The sequence below is a fragment of the Leucoraja erinacea genome, chromosome 35 (genome assembly GCF_028641065.1).
Source record: "Leucoraja erinacea ecotype New England chromosome 35, Leri_hhj_1, whole genome shotgun sequence".
Taxonomy (NCBI): Eukaryota; Metazoa; Chordata; class Chondrichthyes; order Rajiformes; family Rajidae; genus Leucoraja; species Leucoraja erinaceus.
The window spans coordinates 13,883,309-13,910,285 of NC_073411.1; the positions used below are offsets into that span (position 1 = coordinate 13,883,309).

The 26,977-nt window shown below is 45.8% G+C and overlaps 2 protein-coding genes across 2 annotated transcripts in view; both read right to left on the reverse strand.

Moving 5' to 3' along the window:
• Positions 1-26,977, reverse strand: part of LOC129713369 (metal transporter CNNM3) — a 135,036-nt gene that overhangs the window by 55,048 nt on the left and 53,011 nt on the right. The gene's annotated exons all lie outside the window — the stretch shown is intronic.
• Positions 1-26,977, reverse strand: part of LOC129713367 (bone morphogenetic protein 1-like) — a 98,948-nt gene that overhangs the window by 47,598 nt on the left and 24,373 nt on the right. Inside the window, exons 2-3 of the mRNA XM_055662370.1 lie at positions 21,152-21,262; positions 1,160-1,243 (exon numbers count right to left, since the gene is read on the reverse strand). Coding sequence (XP_055518345.1) covers positions 1,160-1,243; positions 21,152-21,262 — 195 coding nt within the window. The remainder of the gene's footprint in view (positions 1-1,159; positions 1,244-21,151; positions 21,263-26,977) is intronic.

Genomic DNA, 26,977 nt, shown 5'->3' on the forward strand with positions numbered 1-26,977 from the left:
ATGACTGCTGTGTTTCGAGAGTCACTTAAGGTGAGGATGGGAGATCTCTTCACCAACAAGATGGATTTTAACAAAAGCACACACCGATTTCATTGCTACCACGAACCATAACTAGCGTTCAAATCTAAATGTATTTTACTGATGGAATTCACATTGCCCAGTTTGGATTCTTGCCACTGAATCATTAATTCAGGCCTCTGCCTCAATAATCCCGTAACATAATAACTATGTCTGCATATTCTAAGCTGGCATGTCAATGATTTTTATGCAGATGTCAATGCAACACGAGACCCTCCAGCAGTGCAAGGAAGCCTCATTAATGATATAATCTCCATTATATATATTGGCATTTAGTTCCCACCATCTCCCTTTCCATCTGCATTCTTCACTTTCCAAAAGAGTCACAGGATAGCCATGAGGAATAAATGAGCATTTGTCTGTATTCTCCTATTTAGCTAAGTCAGCAAACGCTCTACTCCAGCTGTGCATTATGCCCCTGTCCCACTGCGGAAACCTGAACGGAAACCTCTGGAGACTTTGCACCCCACCCAAGGTTTCCGTTGCAGGTGGTTCCCGGAGGTTGCAGGTGGTTGCCGGAGGTTGCAGGTAGTGGAAGCAGGTAGGGAGACTGACAAAAACCTCTGGGAACCGCACGGAACCTTGGGTGGGGCGCAAAGTCTCCAGAGGTTTCCGTTCAGGTTTCCTAAGTGGGACAGGGGCATTAGACATTGGAGTTTCAGCGTGGAAACAGGCCCTTCAGCCCATCGAATCCAAGCCAACCAGTGATCACCCTGTGCACTGGCACACTAGGGATAATTTGCAACTTATACCAAAGTCAATAAACCTTCAAACCTGTTCACTTTGGAGTGTGGAAGGAAACCAGAGCACCCGGGAAAAACCCACAAGGTCTCAGGGAAAACGTACAAACTCTGCACAGACGGCACCCAGAGTCAGGATCGAACCCGGCTCTCTGGCGCTGTGAGGCAGCAACACTACCGCTGCGCCACAGTGCCGCCCTGTATTGGTCTGTGTGTGCGAGAGTGCGACTACTATCCTTCGAGCTACATCAAAACATTTTCTTTGTGAAGCCTAGAAGTAAAGCAATAGTAATTCCCCTTCTCCCAAGCTGTCATTTGGTGACGGTGAGGTGAGCTTTTACCTCTCTGCTGCTCGCTGCCCGACAAGCCAGCCCGGCCACCCTGCGGGAGACTCGTTCCATTCCAGTGTGAACTAGTTAACTGACCTGTGGATAAAGCACACACGTTTTATAATATACCTTATCTGAGCTTTTACATGAATAACCATATAACAATTACAGCACGGAAACAGGCCATCTCGGCCCTACAAGTCCGTGCCAAACTACTTTTTTCCCTTAGTCCCACCTGCCTGCACTCATACCATAACCCTCCATTCCCTTCTCATCCATATGCCTATCCAATTTATTTTTAAATGATACCAACGAACCAGCCTCCACCACTTCCACTGGGAGCTCATTCCACACCGCTACCACTCTCTGAGTAAAGAAGTTCCCCCTCATGTTACCCCTAAACTTCTGTCCCTTAATTCTGAAGTCATGTCCTCTTGTTTGAATCTTCCCTATTCTCAAAGGGAAAAGCCTGTCCACATCAACTCTGTCTATCCCTCTCATCATTTTAAAGACCTCTATCAGGTCCCCCCTTAACCTTCTGCACTCCAGAGAATAAAGACCTAACTTATTCAACCTATCTCCGTAACTTAGTTGTTGAAACCCAGGCAACATTCTAGTAAATCTCCTCTGTACTCTCTCTATTTTGTTGACATCCTTCATATTATTGGGCGACCAAAATTGTACACCATACTCCAGATTTGGTCTCACCAATGCCTTGTACAATTTTAACATTACATCCCAGTTTCTATACTCAATGCTCTGATTTATAAAGGCTAGCTACCCATGAATAGCTATCATCCAAAGTTATCTATCACAGTTTGAATCAGATTCTAATTGTCTATACATCAGGCTGCAATTAAATTCTGTTCCACTTTCACGACTTAAATTCTTTCATCCCGATCATTTTTTTACTCGTGGACCGTTTTTAACGGGCTGGAAAAACGTCCCGACTTACCCGATGCCCTGAGTACCTATGGCTGGCATAACGAGCCGCTACGATATATCTACGACCTCCTACGGGCTCGTTACGAACATTCTGTGAGTTTGAATCGGGGGAGAACTCGGGAGAATTTGTGAACTATCTTGTGAAAGTGGGACAGGTTTGCTTGAAATAAATGCAATAACAAATGCAAGAACAGCCAAACGGTGCAGACATTTGATTTCAGGTCAAGACCCTTCTTCAGACTGCTGAAGAACCAGACAGAAGAAGGGTCTCGACCAGGAACGTCACCCATTCCTTCTCTCCATAGACTGCTGTGGAGGCTGTCATTGGGTATTTTTAAGGCGGAGATTGACAGATTCTTGATTAGTACGGGGAGAAAGGGGTTGAGAGGGGAAGATACATCAGCCATGATTGAATGACAGAGTAGACTCCTAATGCCCCTGTCCCACTTAGGAAACCTGAACGGAAACCTCTGGAGACTTTGCGCCCCACCCAAGGTTTCCTTGCGGTTCCCGGAGGTTGCAGGTGGTTGCAGGTAGTGGAGGCAGGTAGGGAGACTGACAAAAACCTCCGGGAACCGCACGGAAACCTTGGGTGGGGCGCAAAGTCTCCAGAGGTTTCCGTTCAGGTTTCCTAAGTGGGACAGGGGCATTTGACCATAAGTCATGACTGTTTCCAGCATTTCCGTCTCTGTGTCGGATATCCAGTATTTTGACTTTCACTCACTGATCGGAGTCTCGGATGAAGCATTGCAGGGAAAGTGGGACAAGTGGAGCCATGACTGATAATGATGACCTTCCAAAGATCAGGAAGGGTAAAAATGCAAAAGGGGACTTCTCAATCAAGAAAAGTGCAGGGCTGAGCAACAATTATGTCCTAAAGCACAAATTATAGAGATAGCACAAAGCTGACCTGACATTTTAATTTGTAAACAAAACCTTTTCCGAAACAAATTACAAGAAGCATTGGGTGGAATGTTCCATGTGTAAAATAATTAAATGACCTCTGGTTTATCTGAGCAACCTTGGAGAAACAGAGATAGAGGCAGGCATTGGACTCGATCACCCCCATATCGCAGAGTTAGCAAGCAATCTGCTGCTCTTGTTGCTCAATTCAAGCAGTATTTGTGATGTGGCCCAGTTAAATAAGAGAGTTCAACTTGTAATTGTTTTTACGGCATTTAAATAGTTCTGCAAAAACGCCGCTATTGGTAAATATTTAGGGAAATGGTTAAGACGTTCGGAACGTCAAGTTTGGGTTTGTGACTGTACAGAATGAAGGGAGGAATATGGAGTAAACGAGAGATTTAAGTTGATTTGGGCTCGACTCCAGTATTTGACATTCACCGCGTGGCCACATATTCAAAAGAAGGAGTGGATTGTCACATCCACAGTGTACAAACATTCGGATTTACTGCTGGTAAGTTTGCTGAAAACAGCAAGGTATGCCAACCCTTCAGGAGGGACCAGAAAAATAAAATGAAATCCTCATCGGAGCTGCAAGCTGCCCACAAAAAATAAAAGGATCAGAGGATTTTAAAATAGTATCTGTCTCTCTTTTCTTTTATACTGAAGACGGGGAAAGCACACTGTTGTATTAGCTCTCAACTAGTCTGGTAACGAAGAACAGGACATGGAGTTACAGAGATACAGAATGGAAACAGGCCCTTCGGCCCAACTTGCCCATACCGGCCAACATGTGCCAACTCTCAAGTCAAGAATCAGTCCGCCAATGCGCCCATCACTGAAACATTCAGGTTCACATGGTTATGTCATAGGAGCAGAATCAGGCCATTCGGCCCAACAAGACTACTCCACCATACAATCATGGCTGATCTATCTCTCCTTCCAAACCCCATTCTCCTGTCTTTTCCCCCATAACCCCTGAAACCCGCACTAATCAAGAATCTATCTGTCTCTGCCTTAAAATTATCCATTGACTTGGCCTCCACAGCCCTCCCTTCACCATCTCCAGTTTAAATTCCATTTGGAATATTTTGGAGGACCAGGAAACCAAGAACAAGAATGAGTTCCACAGATTCACCAGCTTCTGGCTAAAGAAATTCTTCCTCATCTCCGTTCTAAAGGCAGGTCCTTTCATTCTGAGGCTGTGCCCTCTGGTCCTAGACTCTCCCACTAGTGGAAACATCCTCTCCACATCCACTCCATCCAGGACTTTCAAGGGCTGTTTCAAGGAGGCTCCTCCAACCAAGAAGATCATGGCTGATGTGTCATCAAACTCCACTGCCCACCTAAAAACCTGCTGCAAAAACAAAAACTCAGTCTAAGTCTGAAACGTAATAACTGGCCTGGCATCAGTTGCAGTTGCGGATGACATTTGGAGCTGCCTCTGAATAACCCCTTGGACTCACTCCATCTCCAAGCCCGCACATTTTTCATTTTAGTTTGCTTATCCAATTTGCCTTTAAAAGATACATCTTGTTCTTTACGATCCTCACACTCTCTGGTCTCCAGTTACTAACCCTCTGCCAATGGAAACTGCTTCCTTCCATTTACTCTTTCTTCAATAAGAGAGAGATTTGCTTGGCCAGCTCGTGTGGGGAGAGAGAGGGGTTGTACTCTCAAGATCAGCTAAAGAACCGTTATCCTTATTCTTTGTGGAGTTTAGTCGAATGAGGGGCGATCGGATTGATAAATTCCTGGGGGGGAAACAACTTGGTAGATGGTGAATTGAAGATCGACACACAGTGCTGGAGTAACTCAGCGGGACAGGCAGCATCTCTGGAGAAGGAACGGGTGATGTTTCGGGTCGAGACCCTTCTTCAGACGGTGAAACAGATGGTGAAATGTTTAACTCGTGGAAATGTCCCAACAACGTCCGTCATGACTTCTTGGGCTTTTTGTTTCCTTGTATTCCTCTCACCTCCACCCTGGTGCACTCTCTCATCTCCTACAAACGTCTCTCTCCCCCCCACCCTGCTCCGTTGCCTTCCATCGTACCCTCATCTCCCATCCCAGTGTCTCCCGTTTCTCTTTTATCCCCCACTTTCCCCTCCCCCCCCCCCCCCCCCCATCCACCCTCCCCCCCCCCCCCTCTCTGGCTATCCACTTCCATCTCCACCGGCCCTCTCCACATCTGACACCCTCCTGCCTCCTTTCATCTCGAGCCTTTGTCACATTCCACCCATCTGAAATTCAAATCCTCCCCACGAATCCACCTATCACTCTCCAGACTTTGTCCTACCCCCACCTCCTCCTCCAGCTTTATTCCCTTTTTAAATAACAGAGTGCAGCGGGCAGCTGGAATGGCGATGGAAGCAGATGCGATAGTGACGTTAACAAGGGTTTATAGATAGCCACATACATGTGCAGGGATAGGGATCACATGCATGCAGTGGGGGTAGAACAAATGCTGGAGAAACTCAGCGGGTGAGGCAGCATCTATGTAGCGAAGGAATAGGCGACGTTTCGGGTGGAGACCCTTCTTCAGACTGATGTCGGAGGGGGGGAGGGGGCAGGAAAAAGAAAGGAAGATGCGGAAACAGTAGGCTTGTGGGAGAGCTGGGAAGGGGAGGGGAAGGAGGGAGAAAGCAAGGACTACCTGAAATTGGAGAAGGCAATGTTCATACAACTGGGGTGCAAACTACTCAAGCGAAATATGAAGTGCTGTTCCTCCAATTTGCACTGGTCCTCACTCTGGCAATGGAGGAGACCCAGGACAGAAAGGTCGGATTCGGAACGGGAGGAGGAGTTGAAGAGCAGATTAGTTTAACTTGTATCGTGTTCAGCATAGACATTGTGGGCTGAAGGGCCAGCTCCTCATTGTGCTGTTCCAGTTTCCATAAAGGACTTTTTCAGAGATGGGCTGCATCCAAAACACATTATAAAAATCGACAACATAACTGCAACTACAATTGCTGCCAACTAAAAACAGAAACTTTACAGCACAAATTATATATACCAGACGTTACTGCAAGCTGCAATTTTATTGGGAGGTTGGCAGCATGGTCATTAAGCCATGATGACAGGTTAAGACTAAATTAATCCAAATCAGTCAGACTGATGCTCTCTCATTCACTTCATATATATACATTAGCCTTCTTGTAAAATCATTTTAATCGGTCCATTTTTTCCTCAAAGAATGCTCATTCATCCATGAGTTGGTCTAGATATCCATTAATCAATAATATACCCCCCAGCCCCCGATGGTTTGCCACCTTCTTTATGCTTGGTGTTATCAAAGTTATTATGAACATATCTGGAATGTACAAGAAGGAACTGCAGATGCTGGAAAAACCAAGAGTAGACAAAAAATGCTGGAGAAACTCAGCAGGTGAGGCATCATCTGTGGAGAAAAGGAATAGGTGACGTTTCGGGTCGAGACCCTTCTTCAGACCGATGTCGGGGAGGGAGGGCAGGAAAAAGAAAGGAAGAGGGGGCTTGAGAGCTGGGATGGGGAGGGGAAGGAAGGAGAAAGCAAGGACTACCTGAAATTGGAGAAGTCAATGTTCATACCACTGGGGTGTAAACTACCCAAGTGAAATATGAGGTGTTGTTCCTCCAATTTACACTGGGCCTCTCTCTGGCAATGGAGGAGGCCCAGGACTTCTCTGACCTTTCTGTCCTGGACTTCTCCTAGAGACCCAGGTTCTATCCGGACTGTGAGTGCTGTCTGTACGGAGTTTGTACAATCTCCCTGTGACCATGTGGGTTTACTCCAGGTGCTCTGGTTTCCTCCCACACTCTAAAGACGTATGTTAATTGGCTTGTAAATTGCCCCTAGTGTGTGGGATAGTGCTAATGTTCGCTGGGCCAGCATGGACTCAGTGGGCCGAAGGGACTGTTTCGCTCTAACATCTGAAGTAACATCTAAAGTTGCTGCAAGAAATGTGAAAGGTTCCATCCCCCTCACTCACAAGTGGCTAGAGCCAGAGACAAGCACGGCGTGCCGAGCCAGATTTAAAGGCACTGCCACGTTTACCTCTTGTTACAGCAGCACAAACGGCAAGATCAACGAACGTGTGAAATCTGGGCTGGAAACCAACTGGTGGGAGTGAGTGCGTGGAAGATCAGTGGAAGAGAAGAAGCAGGCTCGGGTTTCAGAACATCATTAAACTAGCTCTCCTTGTTTCAGGTGTTGCGGACAGGGCTGGAGCTCCCAGGCTGCCTCTGCCTCCACGACAAGCCCAGGCAGCCAGGCAGCTGAACACGATTAACTGTGCAACGGCAGGCGAGAAAACAGCAGTAAAAGGCAACTCCCCCGCTGCTCTTGCAGCCATCATTCCTACATCTATGTGCCCTCTGCTGTGAGGTCAGACACTCTGGAGCAGGCCCAGGATCAAGGGGAAGCCATTTGGTCTCTTCAATTAGTTCTGCCACTCCACTGTTTCTTAACTCGTCAAATCTCAACCTCATTCACTGCTTTATTTCCAATATATATATTTAATCATCCTCGTTTAATGAATATCCGCCAATTTGATTTTCAGATCTTCACGTGGCACAGCGGTAGAGTTGCTGCCTCACAGCGCCAGAGACCCGGGTTCGATCCTGACCACGGGTGCTGTCTGTGCGGAGTTTGCACGTTCTCCCCGTGGGTTTTCTCCAAGATCTTCAGTTTCCTCCCACACTCAAAAGATGGGCAGGTTTGCAGGTTAATTGGCCTGGTGTAAATGTAAATTGTCCCTAGTGTGTAGGATTGTGGGGATCGCTGGTCAGTATGGACTTGGTGGGCCGAAGGGCCTGTTTCCACGATGTAACTCTCTGAACTCAATTACACTAAACTAAACTAGGTCATTCGGCCCGAATAGGTTTCTGGGAGGTTAGCAGACATTGGTGGAGATTAGGGTAAAGTTCCTGTGAAGTTGTTGCATTTTGGCGACATACCTTCTGTCATTTAAGACTACCCTTCCTTACTCTGGCATCTCCCACCAGAGAAAATCAATTCTATTGTCTAAAGAAGGGTCTCGACCCGAAACGTCACCCATTCCTTCTCTCCAGAGATGCTTTGCCTGTCCCGCTGAGTTACTCCAGCTTTTTGTGTCTATTCTTTGGTGTAAACCAGCATCTGCAGTTCCTTCCAACATATCTTATTCTCTGAATTAGTGGTTCCCCCCCCTCCCTTAATCGCTGAAGGATTGGGGGGGGGAACCGCATTGAAACTTGCCGAATTGTGAAAAGCCTGGATAGAGTGGAAGGTACACAAAAAAGCTGGAGAAACTCAGCGGGTGCAGCAGCATCTATGGAGCGAAGGAAATAGGCAACGTTTCAGGCCAAAACCCTTCTGGATAGAGTGGATGCGGAGAGGATGTTACCACTATTGGGAGAGTCTAGGACCAGAGGGCACAGCCTCAGAATAAAAAGACGTACCTTTAGAAAGGAGGAATTTCTTTAGTCAGAGGGTGGTGAATTTGTGACAGCTGCGGTAATGTGGTTGGGAGATTCTTGATTAGTATGGGATTCCGGGGGGTAATGGGGAGAAAGCAGGAGAATGGGGTTGAGAGGGAAAGATGGATCAGCCATGATTGAATCGATGATCTGAACGGACTAATTCTGCTCCTTGAACTTGTGAAACTTACAATCTGCCCTGGTAGATATTGAACTTGTAAACTCTGGATCGCTGGTCCAAGATCATAACAACTAGGCTGCCTTAACTAAACAAACAGGCAGCTTTTGGCAGGATGGGTCCTTCCTTGCTGTGTTGCATGGAGCAGGAAACCAGCTTTCTCCTTCTGAGTAGTCCAGAGGGATTGCTAGCTGTGGAAATGGCCAAAAGGGCCAGTATCTGTGCCAGAACTTCAACCATTCTACGATTCTAACCCAAGGCAAGCTACTCTTTTTGACAACGCATGAGCAGACCCATGGTGCCCTTGAATAACTCCAGCCACCCACCTCCTTGCTGTTGAGTCCCACATCCCTCCTAATGATGCAGACTCCCGGAAAGAAAGCAGCAGTCATCTTAATTGCACAGAACTTAAAACCACACTAAACATCCTCCAGAGAAACTTTACAGCGTTGGATTTCTGTGGTAACAGCTGGTTGCCAACTCCTTCATTCAAACAACATACACACAGGTTTAATTAAACACACGTGCAGACTATAATATGAAATATTAGTTACATAGGCAAGGCTCCTTCCAAAGAGATTTCGGTGAGTTCTCTACGGCTTTTGGACAAGGGCTTTAATTGCAGCAATGCTGGCTTGTTGAACACCTGTGTACCTGGTGTGTACCTGGTGTGTACCTGGTGTGCACCACATGATGTGTGTGAGGAAGGTACGCGAGTAACATAGAAACATATAAAATAGGTGCAGGAGTAGAGGCCATTCAGCCCTTCGAGCCTGCACCGCCATTCAATATGATCATGGCTGATCATCCAACTCAGTATCCCGTCCCTGCCTTCTCTCCATACCCCCTGATCCCTTTAGCCACAAGGGCCACATCTAACTCCCTCTTAAATATAGCCAACGAACTGTGTGGCCTCAACTACCTTCTGTGGCAGATAATTCCACAGATTCACCACTCTGTGTGTGTGTGAAAAAAAAATGTTTTTCTCATCTTGGTCCTAAAAGATTTCCCCTCTTATCCTTAAACTATGACCCCTTGTTCTGGACTTCCCCCAACATCGGGAACAATCTTCCTGCATTGTGCTGCACCCATGAAGGATGCTGCCCAATGTAACTCCTGACGTCCAATTAATGGGATCAGATGCCCGAGTCCACAGGAGGTCTGAACCCACCCCTCGACCAACACGGGGTCTCCCGCCTGTCTGTTCCCTGTAGTAAATCCACAGAGACAAAGTAAACCGGCACGGATTGCAGTGGGAACGCTGTTACAACTCTCCGCTCGTGCCTCATTATTTCTTTCCCTTGAGCTATCAGCTGGGGACTTTGTTTTTTTGGCCAGTTGTCTGCCTTTCTGTGCTGAAGGCAATGACTCATCTGCAGTGCGTTTTCTATGGATGCTGAAGTATTTTCCCACGGAGACATTCACCAGACGAGCGTTCACAAGGTCGCAAGTTAAACTCAAACATGGGAGGTCTTTGGCCCATCGTCCTCAAGACCCTCCACTCTAGTGCCCAGTTCATTCTATTCCAGAGTTTCAACCCAACTCGGTGCTAAACTTTGCACTTTTACACATTTTTGTTTTTAGTTTTACTAATTTTCTATGACTTGTTCAATGAGTATAAAACTATAAGGGGGTGAGGCAGCATCTGTGGAGCGAAGGAAATGGGTGACGTTTCGGGGTCAGGACTGACCTGAAGAAGGGTCTCGATCCGAAATGTCACCCATTCCTTTGCTCCAGAGATGCTGTCTCACCCGCTGAGTTACTCCAGCATTTTGTGTCTGCCAGAGGAGGTCGTTGAGGCAGGGACAATCCCAATGTTTAAGAAACAGTTAGACAGGTACACGGAGGGATAAGGAGCAAACACAGGCAGGTGGGACTAGTGTAGCTGGGACTTGTTGGCCGGTGTGGGCAAGTTGGGCCGAAGGGCCTGTTTCAACTCGAAATCACTCCATCTGTCCAAATCCCCTTTAAAAGTCACAAATGAACCTGCTTCTAGCTTCCTCTGGCAGCAAGTTCTCCAGTGATGGAGACGGTGAGATGATGAAAGGGGAGGTAGGTGTTGGGAGACTGTCCAAGTGAATTTGAGAGCAGTTTCCCTCCACAGATGTCGGGTGACCTGCTGAGTTCCTCCAGCACTTTGCGTTTTGCTCACGATTCCAACATCTGCAGTTCCCTGCATCCCTTACAAAACCTCCCCAAAACCTTCTTGGCGAACCGCGTGCATCGTCTCCAATGATCCCCCTTCTCCAAATCCAACGACAAATCCTTTCCACCCTCTGTAACAAGCCCCACAAGAATCTACTGTTCCCACAGAGTCTGGCAAAAACCAGGAGTAGTGTTTTGTTTCACATACAAGGGGAAAGAGAACCAGCTGATCTTGTGGGCACAGGGCTTTAACAAGATACTGCAAGCATGAGGAGTAATTAGGAATTCATCAGCTTCAACAGCATCATAGGTATTTACATAACGCACCAGGACTGAACCTCTTGCACAAGTGATTACTCACAGAATGCAAAATCCCACAACTACCCTTCCAGGTAAAAGATTTCCATCTGAGTAACAGCATGAGTAACAGCAGACGATCAGATCCCAGCTCTTGTCAATATGCGATCAAGTCAAGTCAAGTTTAATCGTCACATACACATACGAGATGTGCAGTGAAATGAAAAAAAGTGGCAATGCTCGCGGACTTTGTGTGCAAAAAGACAAACAAACAAACTACTGGTGTGATAGGGGCTTACAGTCCTAATGGCATCTGGGAAGAAACTCCTTCTCAACCTCTCCGTTCTCACCGCATGGCAACGGAGGTGTTTGCCTGACCGTAGCAGCTGGAACAGTCTGTTGCTGGGGTGGAAGGGGTCTCTCATGATCTTGTTGGCTCTGGAGTTGCACCTCCTGGTGTATGGTTATAAGGTCACAAGGAATAGGAGCAGAATTAGGCTATTTGGCCCATCAGGTCTACTACCATTCAATCACCGATCAATCACCGATCAATCACCATCAATCACCATTCAATCACCGATCAATCACCGATCAATCACCATTCAATCACCGATCAATCACCATTCAATCACCATTCAATCACCGATCAATCACCATTCAATCACCATTCAATCACCGATTAATCACCGATCAATCACTGATCAATCACCATTCAATCACCAATCACCGATCAATCACCATTCAATCACCGATCAATCACCATTCAATCAATCACCGATCAATCACCGATCAATCACCATTCAATCACCGATTAATCACCGATCAATCACCGATCAATCACCATTCAATCACCGATCAATCACCGATCAATCACCATTCAATCACCGATCAATCACCGATCAATCTCTCCCTCCGAACCCCATTCTCCTGCCTTCTCCCCATAACCACTGACACCCGTACTAATCAAGAATCTATCTATCTCTGCCTTAGAAGTATTCGGTATCCAGTATTTACTTTAAGGTCATTTCAACTGAGCACTTACATACACAGATGAAACGAAAAAATTATTTCCCAATCAGTTCGGTTAATAGAAACAGAATAAATACATACAGCTTTAAAAATTAAAATGACCATATCTAAAATAGGCCTAAAAATTGAAATATAAACAGACATTCAGACCGAACAGTGGCTTCGCTTTGACAGGTGGCCTCCACAGCCTCCTGTGGCAAAGAATTCCACAGATTCACCACCCTCTGACAAAATAAATGTATCCCGCTCTTCTTCCGAAAAAGAACGCCCTTTAATTCTGAGGCTGCGCGGCCTCTAGTCCTAGACTCTCCCACTAGTGGAAACATCCTCTCCACATCCACACTATCCAACTCTCACTATTCTGTTCAAGAAGGAACTGCAGATGCTGGAAGAGCGAAGGTAGACAAAAGTGCTGGAGAAACTCAGCGGGTGCTAACCGCACCCGCTGAGTTTCTCCGGCACTTTCGTCTGACTATTCTGTATTCTTTTAAAAAACAAACTCTCAGCAGGGAATTATTTAGACACACATTTTTAGCATGGAGCGGTTTCCAATGAGAGGGGAGGGTGGTTTATCCTCTTTGCAGCCTCTCAACTTGACTTTCCTGTGACGATATTATTTTTACCTCGTGCATGCCTATCAATACAAGGATCCAGTGAACGCTAGTTCCAGAGAGAGAGAAAGTAGTCTGCTGCTCAGCACGAAGCCATTCTAATGATCCCACATCTGCTGTTTGGACCAGCGAGGGGTCACCAAGAACTCAACCCATTGGCATCGATTCCAACAGCAACACGAGCAAGTTATTCGCAGAATTTCGGTCCGTTTTACTTAAACTCGCTCTGATAGATATTGACAGAGTCATCGTGTAATCTTTCAATAAAAAAAAAATGAAAAAAAATATATATCTTTCACAAAGAAAGGCACAGTTAGTGCAAATGCCGTTTCAGCACTTAGCTTTCTTTCCATCACAATGTGAAGTCATATCTTCAAATGTCATTCCCTTGAATAGATTGTCCCTGAACACCTCACCCTCACTGCCACTCCGTTATTAAGGATAAAGGGGAAATCTTTTAGGACTGAGACGAGAAAAATATTTTTTACGCAGAGAGTGGTGAATCTGTGGAATTCTCTGCCACAGAATGTAGTTGAGGCCATAGAAACATAGAAAATAGGTGCAGGAGTAGGCCATTCGGCCCTTCGAGCCTGCACCGCCATTGAATATGATCATGGCTGATCACCCAACTCAGTATCCTGTACCCGCCATCTCTCCATACCCCCTGATCCCTTTAGCCACAAGGGCCACATCTAACTCCCTCTTAAATATAGCCAATGAACTGTGGTCTCAACTACCTTCTGTGGCAGAGAATTCCAGAGATTCACCACTCTCTGTGTGAAAAATGTTTTTCTTATCTCGGTTCCAAAGGATTTCCCCTCTATCCTTAAGCTGTGACCCCTTGTCCTGGACTTCCCCAACATCGGGAACAATCTTCCTGCATCTAGCCTGTCCAACCCCTTAAGAATTTTGTAAGTTTCTATAAGATCCCCCCCTCAATCTCCTAAATTCTAGCGAGTTCATTGGCTATATTTAAGAGGGAGTTAGATGTGGCCCTTGTGGCTAAAGGGATCAGGGGGTATGGAGAGAAGGCAGGTACAGGATACGGATTTGGATGATCAGCCATGATCATATTGAATGGCGAATGGTGCAGGCTCGAAGGGCCGAATGGCCTACACCTGCACCTATGTTCCATGTTTCTATGTTTTTATTATTGCTGTGTCATTCACACCGACCATTGAAGAGAAGTTACAAGGTGTTTTGTTCTCGAATCTATTCCTCCTGTGTGACTTGGAATGTGTTGCCTTCAAAATTGGGTCTGACATTGCAAATGCTCTACACCCCTACAATACCTTCATCACTCAGGTCTGAAGCCACACGTGGGGACTAGAACTTGGCAACAACATCCTCGATGTGCTAGCGTGGCTTCTGGCCCCGACTGTTTACGCCCAAACTTCATAAATGACCCGAGGCACTTCATCATGTGTTATAAATGCATCACTGAGGAACGTGTGGAGTTTTGACCCCAGTCACTTTCCTGGAATACCTGGCTTCTAGCCAGTGCCCCAGTCTGTATAAACCTTGTCCATTAATTGCTGCATTGGCCAGTACAACATGGAAACGCAGCCAACATGGCCTTGCCAGCGTCCTGTGGGTTTACACAACAGCAAGAACACAGTTGATGGTACCAGAAGCCTGGAGATGGCTGTGGAGTGGAGACGGATGGCTCTCTCTATGTGTCCCGTTCCGATGGGGAGAGTTTTATAAGGAGCCTTGGAACACAGTCTGGTAGAGGTCAAAAGCAGATTCGGAACATCGCCATGTCTTGAGTCATTCTGAAATCAGAATGTTTGGTAAATTCTGCCTCATCGTGAACTTATAAGAACCTGCCATTCATTCAATGGCAGATATATTGGCTCTTCAATGTGCACTAAATGTCAGTAAGCATTGCCAAGACCAGAGGCACTAGACAACTCATCTTCACTAGACTGTTTAAAGGGGGCACTAACAGCACATTAGTATGCACAACACATCCAAGTTGACGATATGCAGAGTACTGCCCTGCCGACTACAAATTCAGAAGATCAGACGATTTGGTGCGCATCATGTCATTGCATGGAACATAGATAAGTACAGCCCAGGAACAAGCTCATCGGCCCTCAATGTCTGAGCTGGTCATGATGCCAAAATAAACGCATCTCCTCTGCCTGTAGCTCCCTACATCCCTTGCATATCCATGTGCATGTATCCATTCTTGAAAGAATCACACCAAGACATGGTGACTCTTGCAAACTGTCTGTGCACTATTCCTATACACTTGCACTTAACAAAGTTTAGAGATACAGCGTAGAAACTGGCCCTCCGAGTCCAGCCTGACCAGCAAACCCTGTAGATTAACACTATCCTACACACACTAGGATAGTGTGTGCCTGGATCTAGATCCTCCCCATATCCCCTGACTCCGCTATCTTTAAGAGCTCTATCTAACTCTCTCTTGAAAGTATCCAGGGAAAGTATCCGGCCTTAGGCTGTGGGACGAGCACCAAAAATGTGTCTAGAAATCAACTGTTGTCCACGAGTAAAAAAATACTTGTGATGAAAAAAATGGTTACGTTTTACTGGTACGAGCCGCTACGGACATCCACGGACATTCTCCGAGTTTGAATCGGGGGAATACTCGGGAGAACTCTTGAATTACCTCGTACAGTGGGACAGGCCCTTTATTATCTGGATACTTAACATTCTTCAATTCGATCTCTGTTTCTAGCACCAGTAGCCCTGGGGATAAAACACTTTCTTCCAAGAGCAGACAAAACTCTGATCTTCCAAAGGATGTTTAGTTTCATTTAAATTATTATCCACACAGCTGCGATGGAACGATCACGCTGGCCGTAGCTGGTTGTTCAATTACTCAACAACTTCAAATGGGGAAGGTGGGGGAGTGGATGAGTTTAACCAAAATAGCATCACGGATGAAGGGCTTCAATTATGTGGCGAGACCAAAGAAGAGCTGCAATTAACTTTCGCTGCCCTCAGCAAAACAAGAGGAGATTCAAGAGAAGATAGACACAGAATGCTGGAGCAACTCAACGGGACAGGCAGCATTTAAGGTTACACAAAAAAGCTGGAGAAACTCAGCGGGTGCAGCAGCATCTATGGAGCAAAGGAAATAGGCAACGTTTCGGGCCGAAACCCTTCTTCAGACTGATCGGGGGCGGGGGTGGGTGGGGACAAGAAAGGGAAAAGGAGGAGGAGCCCGAAGGCTGGGGGATGGGAGGAGACAGCAGGGGGGCTGAGGAAGGGGAGGAGACAGCAAGGACCAACAAAATTGGGAGAATTCGATGTTCATGCCCCCGGGATGCAGACTCCCCAAACGGAATATGAGGTGCTGTTCCTCCAATTTCCGGTGCTGCTCGCTGTGGCCATGGAGGAGACCCAGGACAGAGAGGTCGGAGACGGAGTGGGAGGGGGAGTTGAAGTGCTGAGCCACCGGGAGGTCAGCTTGGTTATTGCGGACCGAGCGGAGGTGTTCGGCGAAACGATCGCCCAACCTCCGCTTGGTCTCACCGATATAGATCTGCTGACATCTAGAGCAGCGGATGCAATAGATGAGGTTGGAAGAGATGCAGGTAAACCTCTGTCGCACCTGGAACGATTGCTTGGGTCCTTGAACGGAGTCGAGGGGGGAGGTAAAGGGACAGGCAGCATCTCTGGAGGGAAGGAATGGGTGACGAAGAAGGGTCTCCACCTGAAATGTGTCCCTTCTCGTACGGAGTTTGTACGTTCTCCCCGTGACCTGCTTGAGTTTTATCCAAGATCTTCGGTTTCCTCCCACACTTACAAAATTCTTAAGGACTTACAAAATTCTTAAGGGGTTGGACAGGCTAGATGCAGGAAGATTGTTCCCGATGTTGGGGAAGTCCAGGACAAGGGGTCACAGCTTAAGGATAAGGGGGAAATCCTTTAAAACCGAGATGAGAAGAACTTTTTTCACACAGAGAGTGGTGAATCTCTGGAACTCTCTGCCACAGAGGGTAGTTGAGGCCACACAGTTCATTGGCTATATTTAAGAGGGAGTTAGATGTGGCCCTTGTGGCTAAAGGGATCAGGGGGTATGGAGAGAAGGCAGGTACAGGATACGGAGTTGGATGATCAGCCATGATCATATTGCATGGCGGTGCAGGCTCGAAGGGCCGAATGGCCTCTACTCCTGCACCTAATTTCTATGTTTCTATGTAAAGACATAGAGGTCTGTAGATCAATAGGCTTGGTGGAAGTGCAAATTGCCCCTAGTGTGTGTAGGATAGTGTTAGTGTGCGGGGATCAGTGGGCCTGTTTCTCTAAACTAAACTAAGATTTCTAAGGACAATTAAAAGCAGATTGGTCACCTGATGCGGCACGCCACAACACGTCATTAATTCCTATTTACGCTCACACTACCAGCTGTTTCACTAGTGATCATTACTTGAATCCACCAGAAGGCTCCGTGCCAAACAGCATGTCATTTTCCTCATGAGAGAAGCCAAGCATTGTGTTCTCAATAGGATAATGATCCCAGTTGTAGACGTCCATTGTCGCTGGTCCCAGTTAACACAGAGAGGTTCTGTTTTGCAACGACAAAGGCATTACACCATTGCATCGCATTGCATTTTGTTCCAAGTCTACCGTTGAGGTGAAGCTATGTGCACCGTTAAAACCACGTGGTATAATTGGTGAACAATTCCACACCCCAAGGTGGATTTGAGGCTCGCTTTGTAAATTCCCAGGTCAGAAGGAGGTCAAGAGCAGTTAATGACGGATACGAGAGACCAGGAGCAAAAATCACAACACAGGAGGAACTGAGTGGATGGAAATGAACAGATAACATTTCGAGTCGGGTCCCTTCTTCAGACTCAGTAAAAGGACGACAATAACTGAAATAATAGTTCACAGGGTTCTACACGTGTAGAGAAAAGATTTGTGTGGGAAGGAACTGCGGATGCTGGTTTAAACCAAAGATAGACACAAAAAGCTGGAATAACTCAGCAGGACAGGTAGCAACTCTAGAGAGAAGCAATGGGTGACGTTTTGGGTCGAGACCCTTCTTCAGATTAAAGAAAAGATTTAATAGGAACCCTAGGGGTAACTTTTGCACACAAGGGGTGGTTGGTATGTGCTGTCGGAGGAGGTATTTGAGGCAGGTACTGTCATAACATTCAAGAGACATTTGGACAGGTACATGGATAGGTTAGGTTTAGAGGGATATGGGCCAAGCGCTGGCAGGTGGGACTAGTACGGATGGTTGGCATGGGCATGTTGGGCTGAAGGGCCAGTTACCATGCTGTATGATTCTATGTGGTAAGGCCAGATATAGCTCTATCCCGGCACACTCACACTGCTGTAGGCCGTTACCAAGAGCCCGGTGCAGTCACTCTATGTGGAGCAGTTTGTGGACAGAAGTCAACTGGATCTGGACACTAAAGAAAAATGACTTTTTAAAATTAAATGAAATGCAACATTAAATGTTGCTCCATGGATAGCGATACATTCTTGATTAGTACAGGGTCAGGGGTTATGGGGAGAAGGCAGGAGAATGGGGTTAGGAGTGGAGAGATAGATCAGCCATGATTGAATGGCGGAGTAGACTCGATGGGCCGAATGGCTTAATTCTACTCCTATCACTTTTGATCTTATGAGAGGAATCAAAACTGTGTCCTGATTGGGGAAGATCAGCCAGGGGGTGTGGCTCCAAATCAAACACTTTGCACTTGTTTGAGTGAGATTCCATCGGCCATTCCTTTTCCCACTTTCCCAGTTGAAGTAGGTGAGGTGGTAACCTTCGGCAACTTTCTCTGGTCAACCAAACCATCTTGGTTTCTTGGTTTCCTGGTCCTCCAAAATATTCCAAATGGAATTTAAACTGTGGAGGTGGTGAAGGGAGGACTTAAGCCAGAAAGGGTTATTGGGAAGAAAGAGCTACTTTAAATGTAGTTGCATCTGGTTGGGTAACTATAGTTGGGTGGAGATTATTCCATGCTTTAATTGTGCGGGGGAAGAACGAATTGCTGTATACATCTGTCTTTGTAGCTGGGATCACAAATTGGATCCAATGCCCTCGTCTGCTCCTAATTGGTTTGGGTTTGGTGTAGGTCTTGTAGTCTATGTCGAGCTGACCATTTAACATTTTGTAAAAACGTTAACGTCAAACGGTGAGCTTCACGTCTGTCTGTCTTGGAGAGGTTCCTTCCACCCCGACCAGAGAATTCAGAAGTTTGGTGACACTCGCTTCTCTCTCATAGGTGTTAGTAACAAATCGAGCTGCCTGTCTTTGGACACGGTCGATGGGAGATATGTTTTTATCTGTGTATGGGTCCCATGCTGCAACTGCGTAGTCCAAATGAGGTCTAACGAGGGTGAAGTATAGCTTCTCCTAGAACAATGAAATGTTGGTGTCATCGGCAAACTTACTAACCCCGCCCCCCCCCATCGTAAATAAAGACGATGAACATAAGATGCCACGTGAAGCCAGCATTGATCGCTGACCACAGACCGACAATTGGACAACTCCAACACCAACCTGAAACCTCATCTGTCCATGTTCTCCAGAGATGCTGCCTTACCCACTAGTTACTCCAGCACTTTGTGGCTTTTTAAAAAAAAGTAAACATGCATCTGCAGTTCCTTGTGCCTCTAATATCACTCCCGTGTTCCTCCCACCAAGGCAATTGACTACCTCATCCTGGATCCCAGGTGATCTCACCCACTGGACCTGTAGTCCACCATGCGGTACCTTGACTTGAGCCTTGCCATTGCCTGAGGGAGGATGCCAATTCTCTCCAAGAGTTGCCAGATGCATTGATCACAAGGCGTGGGTTTGAATCTGCACTCAGTGCCGTGGTACTTGGTGCAAACATACTACGTGGCAGCTGAGAAAAGAGGAGGTATCTGTCGAACTGACTCCACTACTCAAGTTAATACTGCAGCTAGCCAACATCTGCTTTGGGCTCGGCCTGCCAAAAGCACTGGAGGTAAGTCGCTGTCCCACAACACTCATTTCTTTTAATTATTTACAATCATTGCTAATGTCTTTTAACGAACTACAAGCCTTCTATAGGATAAATCATAACTCTACCGTCTTACAGAAAATATGATCTGCAAGAGGCAACATCTATCCTTTGCACTGGCCTGTGCGAGGATTTTGTTTGTGGATGTTTATCTCTGCATTCAACACCATTGTGCCAGAGCTACTACACTCCACACTCTCTCAGTTGACTGTGCCTGAACCCTTCTGTCAGTGGATCACCAACTTCCTGACAGACAGGAAGCAGCACGTGAGGCTGGGAAAGCACATCTCGGACCCACAGACCCTCTGCATAGGAGCAAAGCAAGGCTGCGTACTCTCTCCTCTCCTCTACTCTCTCTAGACCAACGACTGCACCTCCACAGACTCTTCTGTCAAGCTTCTCAAGTTTGCGGATGACACTGATTGGACTGATCCAGGATGGGGAGGAATCTGCTGACAGAGGATGTACTTCCTGCAGCAGCTGAGAAAACTGAGGAATCTGCCCCAGGCAACGATGGTCCAATTCTATACTGTCATCGTAGAGTCTGTCCTCACCTTCTCCATCATAGTCTGGTTTGGCTCAGCCACCAAGCACGACACCTGGAGGCTGCAGCGAATCGTCCGATCAGCAGAGAAGGTTATTGGCTGCAACCTTCCCTCCATTGATGAACCGTACACTGCAAGGGCCAGGAAGCGAGCGGGCAAGATCATCTCTGACCCCTCTCACCCTGGCCACAAACTCTTTACCCTACACCCACTATGGACAATTCTTACATTTACCAAGCCAATTAACCTACAAACCTGCACGTCTTTGGAGTGTGGGAGGAAACCGAAGATCTCGGAGAAAACCCACGCAGGTCACGGGGAGAACGTACAAACTCCGTACAGACAGCACCCGTAGTCGGGATCGAACGCGGGTCTCCAGCGCTGCATTGGCTGCAAGGAGGCAACTCTACCGCTGCCCCACCGTGATCGCCCATTAAATGTGCATTGACTTTATGTTCATTTGTGGGAACATGAAAGGACTAACGGCCCTCCAGTGCACTTTTAAATAGCAGCAGACCAGCACTGGTGGCTTGTATCAAAGATCCTATAGCGGAGCAAGATAGACCACTCCTCCTAAATGCAATGGGCTGACGTGTAGTACGCAACGGATCGGAACGCGGGGCCTTTTTTTCATCCATTTCCATAACCGGACCGACCCGACTCTCAGTGTAATCAACGTTGCGGGGGAACAGTTTGTGTTAATAAATTATAATTCTGAAAATGAGGAGAAGATTTTTCCCAAAGAACTCTTATTTTTACGAGGATGTTTCCATAACCGGCTTCCGTCTCCGCACTAGTATCTTTCCTCCGCTAGGATGGGATCTTTGGTTTGTTTATTGATGTGTGTGTGTGTGTGTGTGTGTGTGTGTGGGGGTTTTGGTGTAGAAATCACAAATCCGATAGTTTCTAGAGTTCAAAGATGAACCTACCTGAGGAGTGTCCAAAGGTTTGGATTTTGTGATTGTTGAAATCTAGAACCCTGTCGATCTTGAATAATTTCAGATCATCTTCATCCAGTGCAATGTCCCCAAGAAAGGCAACTGTAGAAAGAAACAGTGTTCGATGAAAACAAAATCAAGTCAGGCAGCAATTATCTGGCAGCGAACAGCTCGAGTTTTGGACAGCAGTAAGTGACACAGGGAACAAAAACAAATTAGAAGGCCAAGGCCATTAATTTAGATTTGCCAAACTAAATGTTGGGCTCTGTACTATCAGCGTCTGATCCTGGCATGGTGCATGGAACGCAGCCACGAGCCAAGTCCTGAGCTATTCAAGCACACTCCACACTCCCACTGCTCTCAGAGTGAATCAATCATTTCTCATCTCCCCCCCGCCCCCCCTCAAACAACTAAACTCCCAAGTTACAGTCCCAGAATCATTGTGTTGCACGACACGGAGAAGGCCCTTCAGCCCACCTTGCCCATGCCGACCAAGTTGCATTTTGTATTCATCCATGCACTTCATACCAATATACCTGTACAAAAGTCATCATTGTAAATCCACTTCCATAACTTCCTCTGGCAGCTCATTCCAGATACAGACTGCCCTCTGAGTGATAAAGTTGCCCCTGATATTTAAGTTGCCTGTTAAATTTCTCCCCTCTCACCTTAAACCCATGCCCTCGAGCTTTTGACTGCTTCCCACCGTGGGACAAAGACTATGAGTGTTCACCTTATCCACTTAACCTGCTGAGTATCTCCAGCAGTTTTGTCTACTTTCACCTTATCCATGTCCCTTGTAAACTAAGGGAAGTTGTCCCCATCTCACTTTCCTCTCATACTTTCTTTTTATTTATTTATTTATTTAAAAAAAAAAATTATTAGAAGTTAATACAGCACAAAACAGTACAGTGGAACCTAATTTTAGGTGCCAACTATGTAATACCGTAATCCATTCTATGTACAACCTCTAGTTTTATGTTATAAGAAGGAAGTAAGCAGGACAAGAAAAAGAAATCAATAGAAAGAGGAAAAAGTGGAAAAATAGATGGTAGAGAGTAGAAAAACGTGAAGTGTGTAAATAAAAAATAAAAAAAGGAAGAGAGAAAGTGGAAATTAGAAATAGAAGAGGCGGCCCCTTAAAAGAGAATTTTTCCAATCTGTATTCGGAGATGTAGATCTATCCGCGTCATGAACTGAAATCAGCAATCCTTACGGTACCGCTGCATCACATGATTCGAAAAAGTCGATGAAAGGAGACCAACTCCTTAAGAATTGGTCATATTTATCTATTAGTCGGAGTCTCGTTTCTTCAAGGCGTGCTATGTCCATCATATTCCTCCTCTCATACTTTCATCACGTCAATTAAATGTAACTTTCCCAACTCTTATTCTTTTGTCTTTCTCCATCACTATGATTAGTTCTTGCAACATCTGTGCAACATTCTCGAAAATCATTTTCCTCCCTGGACTGAACTATGAAGCTACGGTAACACCATCCATTTGCTTGAAAACATTTTTCTTGTACAGTGGTAATCAGAACAATACTCAGCACTTTAGCGACTATAGCTCTAGTTTTTGCTTAGTTTATAGATACAGGCCCTTCAGCCCACCGAGTCCGCACCGACCAGCGATCCCCACACATTAACACTATCCTACACACATCAGGGACAACTTACATGCAGGTGTGTAGGTTAATTGGCTTGGTAAATGTAAACATTGTCCCTAGTGTGTGTAGGATAGTGTTAATAGGCCGAAGGATCTGTTTCCATGCTGTATCTCTAAACTAAAACTAAATAACCTGCTGAACTGATTTTGTCTGCAGCAGTCTGCCTTTCACTGTACGTGTACAACTAACCACCGCAATAAACACCTCCGGCATTCGCCTTAATGACTGTCTGACCTGCAACTTTGTTCAAAATTCAATTCCATTGTTAAAATGATGAGCAAAAGGTCAGAATGGCCTGAGATTCACTGACGATTTGTTCAAACCCCGTCTTGCAGACATAATTTGCTGGCACTAGGGCCCGCTTTGCTTTCAACTAAGGTTGCCCACAGCTCTGCTCTTGAGTTTGAGCTATAATTAGTTAATATTACCTCCACAAAGCTTTTCAAATTGTCCTTGTACAAAACCAATCTTCATCCAATGACTCACCAAAAATCTGGTAATGTTTAAGAAAGAACTGCAAATGCTGGAAAAATCGAAGTTAGATAAAAATGCTGGAGAAACTCAGCGGGTGAAGCAGCATCTACGGAGCGAAGGAATAGGTGACGTTTCGGGCCGAGACCCTTCTTCAGACTGAGATTCAGGGGAGAGGGAGATTGAGAGATAAGGAAGGGTAGACAAAAAAGCTGGAGCAACTCAGTGGGTGAAGCAGCATCTGTGGAGCGAAGGAATAGGTGACATTTCGGGTCGAGACCCTTCTTCAGACTGATGTGGGGGTGGGGGGTTAGGGGGGGCGGGAAGGGGCTGAATGGCCACTTGTCGGGAGATCACTGCGATGAAGTCTCCCTGGGCAGAACCTCAAACACAATGTTGAAAAAGATTTCATCTTTTATTATCCAGACACTAACATTTTACAGATGGTAAAGAGTTTGACATCTAGTTTCTGTAATTTGATTTGTCTGATCCCTGTAGGCTGACAATTATTTCAGAGACAGCATTTCTCAGCCACATTCAACTATTCTGGTTTAGTGTAGATGATGGTATCGAGTTGGACTTTCCACATTCCAGGGTAGAAAGCATAAGCCCCTTTATAATATCACGGAAAATAATAAGTACTGAATTCTTGACTTGAAATAATGCTGTAATTTATTACAAGTATATTATGGTGCAACATAACTCTGGTAATTAACCATTTCAGACTGGGTGTGGAAAGATATGAAGTAGGTATATCCCTTTTATTTTCTGATCTGTTTTATCTTCTCCCCCTTTTTTTTACACCTCTTTTCCCCCTTTTTTATATATATTCCTTTCTTTTGCTCTTCCTTTCTGGACGTCTTTTTTTCTACACCTCTATGGACTCTTTCCCTCTATCTATCCACAAATTCCCAATTGTTAACTTTTGGGGCCTACACATCACTATCAGCCTTAATCTCTTATTCTTTCTTTGTTTTCTTGCGTCTATTATTTTTATATTGTTAAATTTAAAACAAGAAGTTGTACACGAGATGTATTATGTGATATACCATGGTTTATACGAGTATACATTGCTTCTACTAAAAATAAAATTAAATTAAAAAATAAATAATGCTGCAAAAAGCAAGTTGATCCCAAAAATATAATGGGAGTTTCACAGTCAAACCAACTGACAGGAAGTTTATACATGTAGCAGTGTTGACATTAATAGACCAGATAGAATGAAACTGCTGAACAAAAGGCCCTGATGTGAAATATATTTTTGCCAACCTTAACTCCTAATGTTGAAGATCAACTATTCTAATTTGGGCTTATTGTAACAATAACCTTTGAAAAAAACAAAGTTGACTAGGCTGGGACTCTATTCCTTGGAGTGCAGGAGGATGAGGAGTAATCATATATAGTACAAGATAGAGGAATAGATCAGGGAGACGCACAGAGTCTCTTAATGGTAGGTAAACATAGAAACATAGAAAATAGGTGCAGGAGTAGGCCATTCGGCCCTTCGAGCCTGCACCGCCATTCAATATGATCATGGCTGATCATCCAACTCAGTATCCTGTACCTGCCTTCTCTCCATACCCCCTGATCCCTTTAGCCACAAGTGCCACATCTAACTCCCTCTTAAATATAGCCAATGAACTGTGGCCTCAACTACCTTCTGCGGCAGAGAATTCCAGAGATTCACCACTCCCTGTGTGAAAAACGTTTTCCTCATCTCGGTCCTAAAAGATTTCCCCTTATCCTTAAACTATGACCCCTTGTTCTGGACTTCCCCAACATCGGGAACAATATTCCTGCATCTAGCCTGTCCAACCCCTTAAGAATTTTGTAAGTTTCTATAAGATCCCCCCCTCAATCTTCTAAATTCTAGCGTGTACAAGCCGAGTCTATCCAGTCTTTCTTCATATGAAAGTCCTGACATCCCAGGTAGACAAAAATGTTAGAGGAACTCAGCGGGTGAGGCAGCATCTGTGAAGATGACCGGGGGACATAGGTATAAGGTGAAGGGGATAGGAATTAATAGGAATCTGAGGGGTAACGTTTTCACACAGAGGGTGGTGGGTGTATGCTGCCTGACCCGCTGAGTTACTCCAACACTCTGTGAAACGTCACCTATACATGTTCTCCACAGATGCTGCCTGACCCGCTGAGTTATGGTGCAGCAGCATCTATGGAGCGAAGGAAATAGGCAATGTTTCGGGCCGAAATCCTTCTGGAAATAGGCAACGTTTCGGGCCGAAACCCTTACGGGTTTCAGCCCGAAACGTTGCCTATTTCCTTAGCTCCATAGATGCTGCTGCACCCGCTGAGTTACTCCAGCACTCTGTGAAACGTTACCTATCCATGTTCTCCACAGATGCTGCCTGACCCGCTGAGTTACTCCAGCACTCTGTGAAATGTCACCTATCCATGTTCTCCACAGATGCTGCCTGTCCTGCTGAGTTACTCCGGCATACGTGTCCCTTTGAAGAAACAAGGAACTGTGGATGCTGACTTACACAGACTAAAACGCAACTCCTCAGCTTTCACACATTTGATGAGTTCGAGTTGTCAAAGCTTTATGTACTCATGCACGTAATTGTGGATGATCAGCCATGATCACAATGAATGGCGGTGCTGGCTTGAAGGGCCGAATGGCCTCCTCCTGCACCTATTATCTATTGTAATTTAAAGAAGCAATGAAAACACAAAGAAAGCGAAGTAGATTGAAGCTGATCAGATAATCACTTGGGCCAAGGAACATAGACTGTGAAGGTACACAAAAACGCTGGAGAAACTCAGCGGGTGCAGCAGCATCTATGGAGCGAAGGAAATAGGCGACGTTTCGGGACGAAACCCTTCTTCAGACTGTGAAGTATTCACACCTCCAGGCTACAGAAGATCAATACTTTAAAAATCTTTCTACTGCAGACTGGGAAATTGCGCTTTCTACAATACACAAGATCCTTATCAAAAGGGAGCGTAGCTTAAACAGGCTGCGGTTTGGAGAACAAGACCAGGCAGTGGATTCAACAGAATGCACTGGCCATCAAACACTAAATGGAACTATTCATGTCTTTTTAACAGTCAGTCTGTATTTTTGTGGCTGAAAGGAAGAGAGAGATAGAGAGGAGACTGCATGAGGCTTGCTCCCACCTGGGCTCTTTTATTAATAAAACATTCCAAAGAGTCTCTTGAATAATTAATAGAAGGTGGACAAAAATGCTGGAGAAACTCAGCGGGCGAGGCAGCACCTATGGAGCGACGGAAATAGGTGACGTTTCAGGTCGAGACCCTTCTTCAGACTGATGTAGGGGGGAGGGTTCCTCACCCGCTGAGTTTCTCCAGCATTTTTGTCCACCTTCGATTTTTCCAGCATCTGCAGTTGTTTCTTAGAAACATCTTGAATAATGAATGGTAGGTTTTTTAGCAGAATGTCACGGAAATTCCAGCCTTGGGCCTGACATGCAGTGATATTACAGCCTCTCACAGCCAGCCAGTCAGTTATAGCTGGAATACAAGCAGTGGACAGCCTGGCCTGGAACTATTCACTAAATTCAGACACAGCTCCCAAATCCTGCACAGGGCCACTGTGAATTACTAGCAGGCTGATGTCACAATTGAGCTGCTCCACAAACTGGTTAATTCACAGCTTGACTGCTCTATTCACAAAGCAATATTCATCATCTCAATACA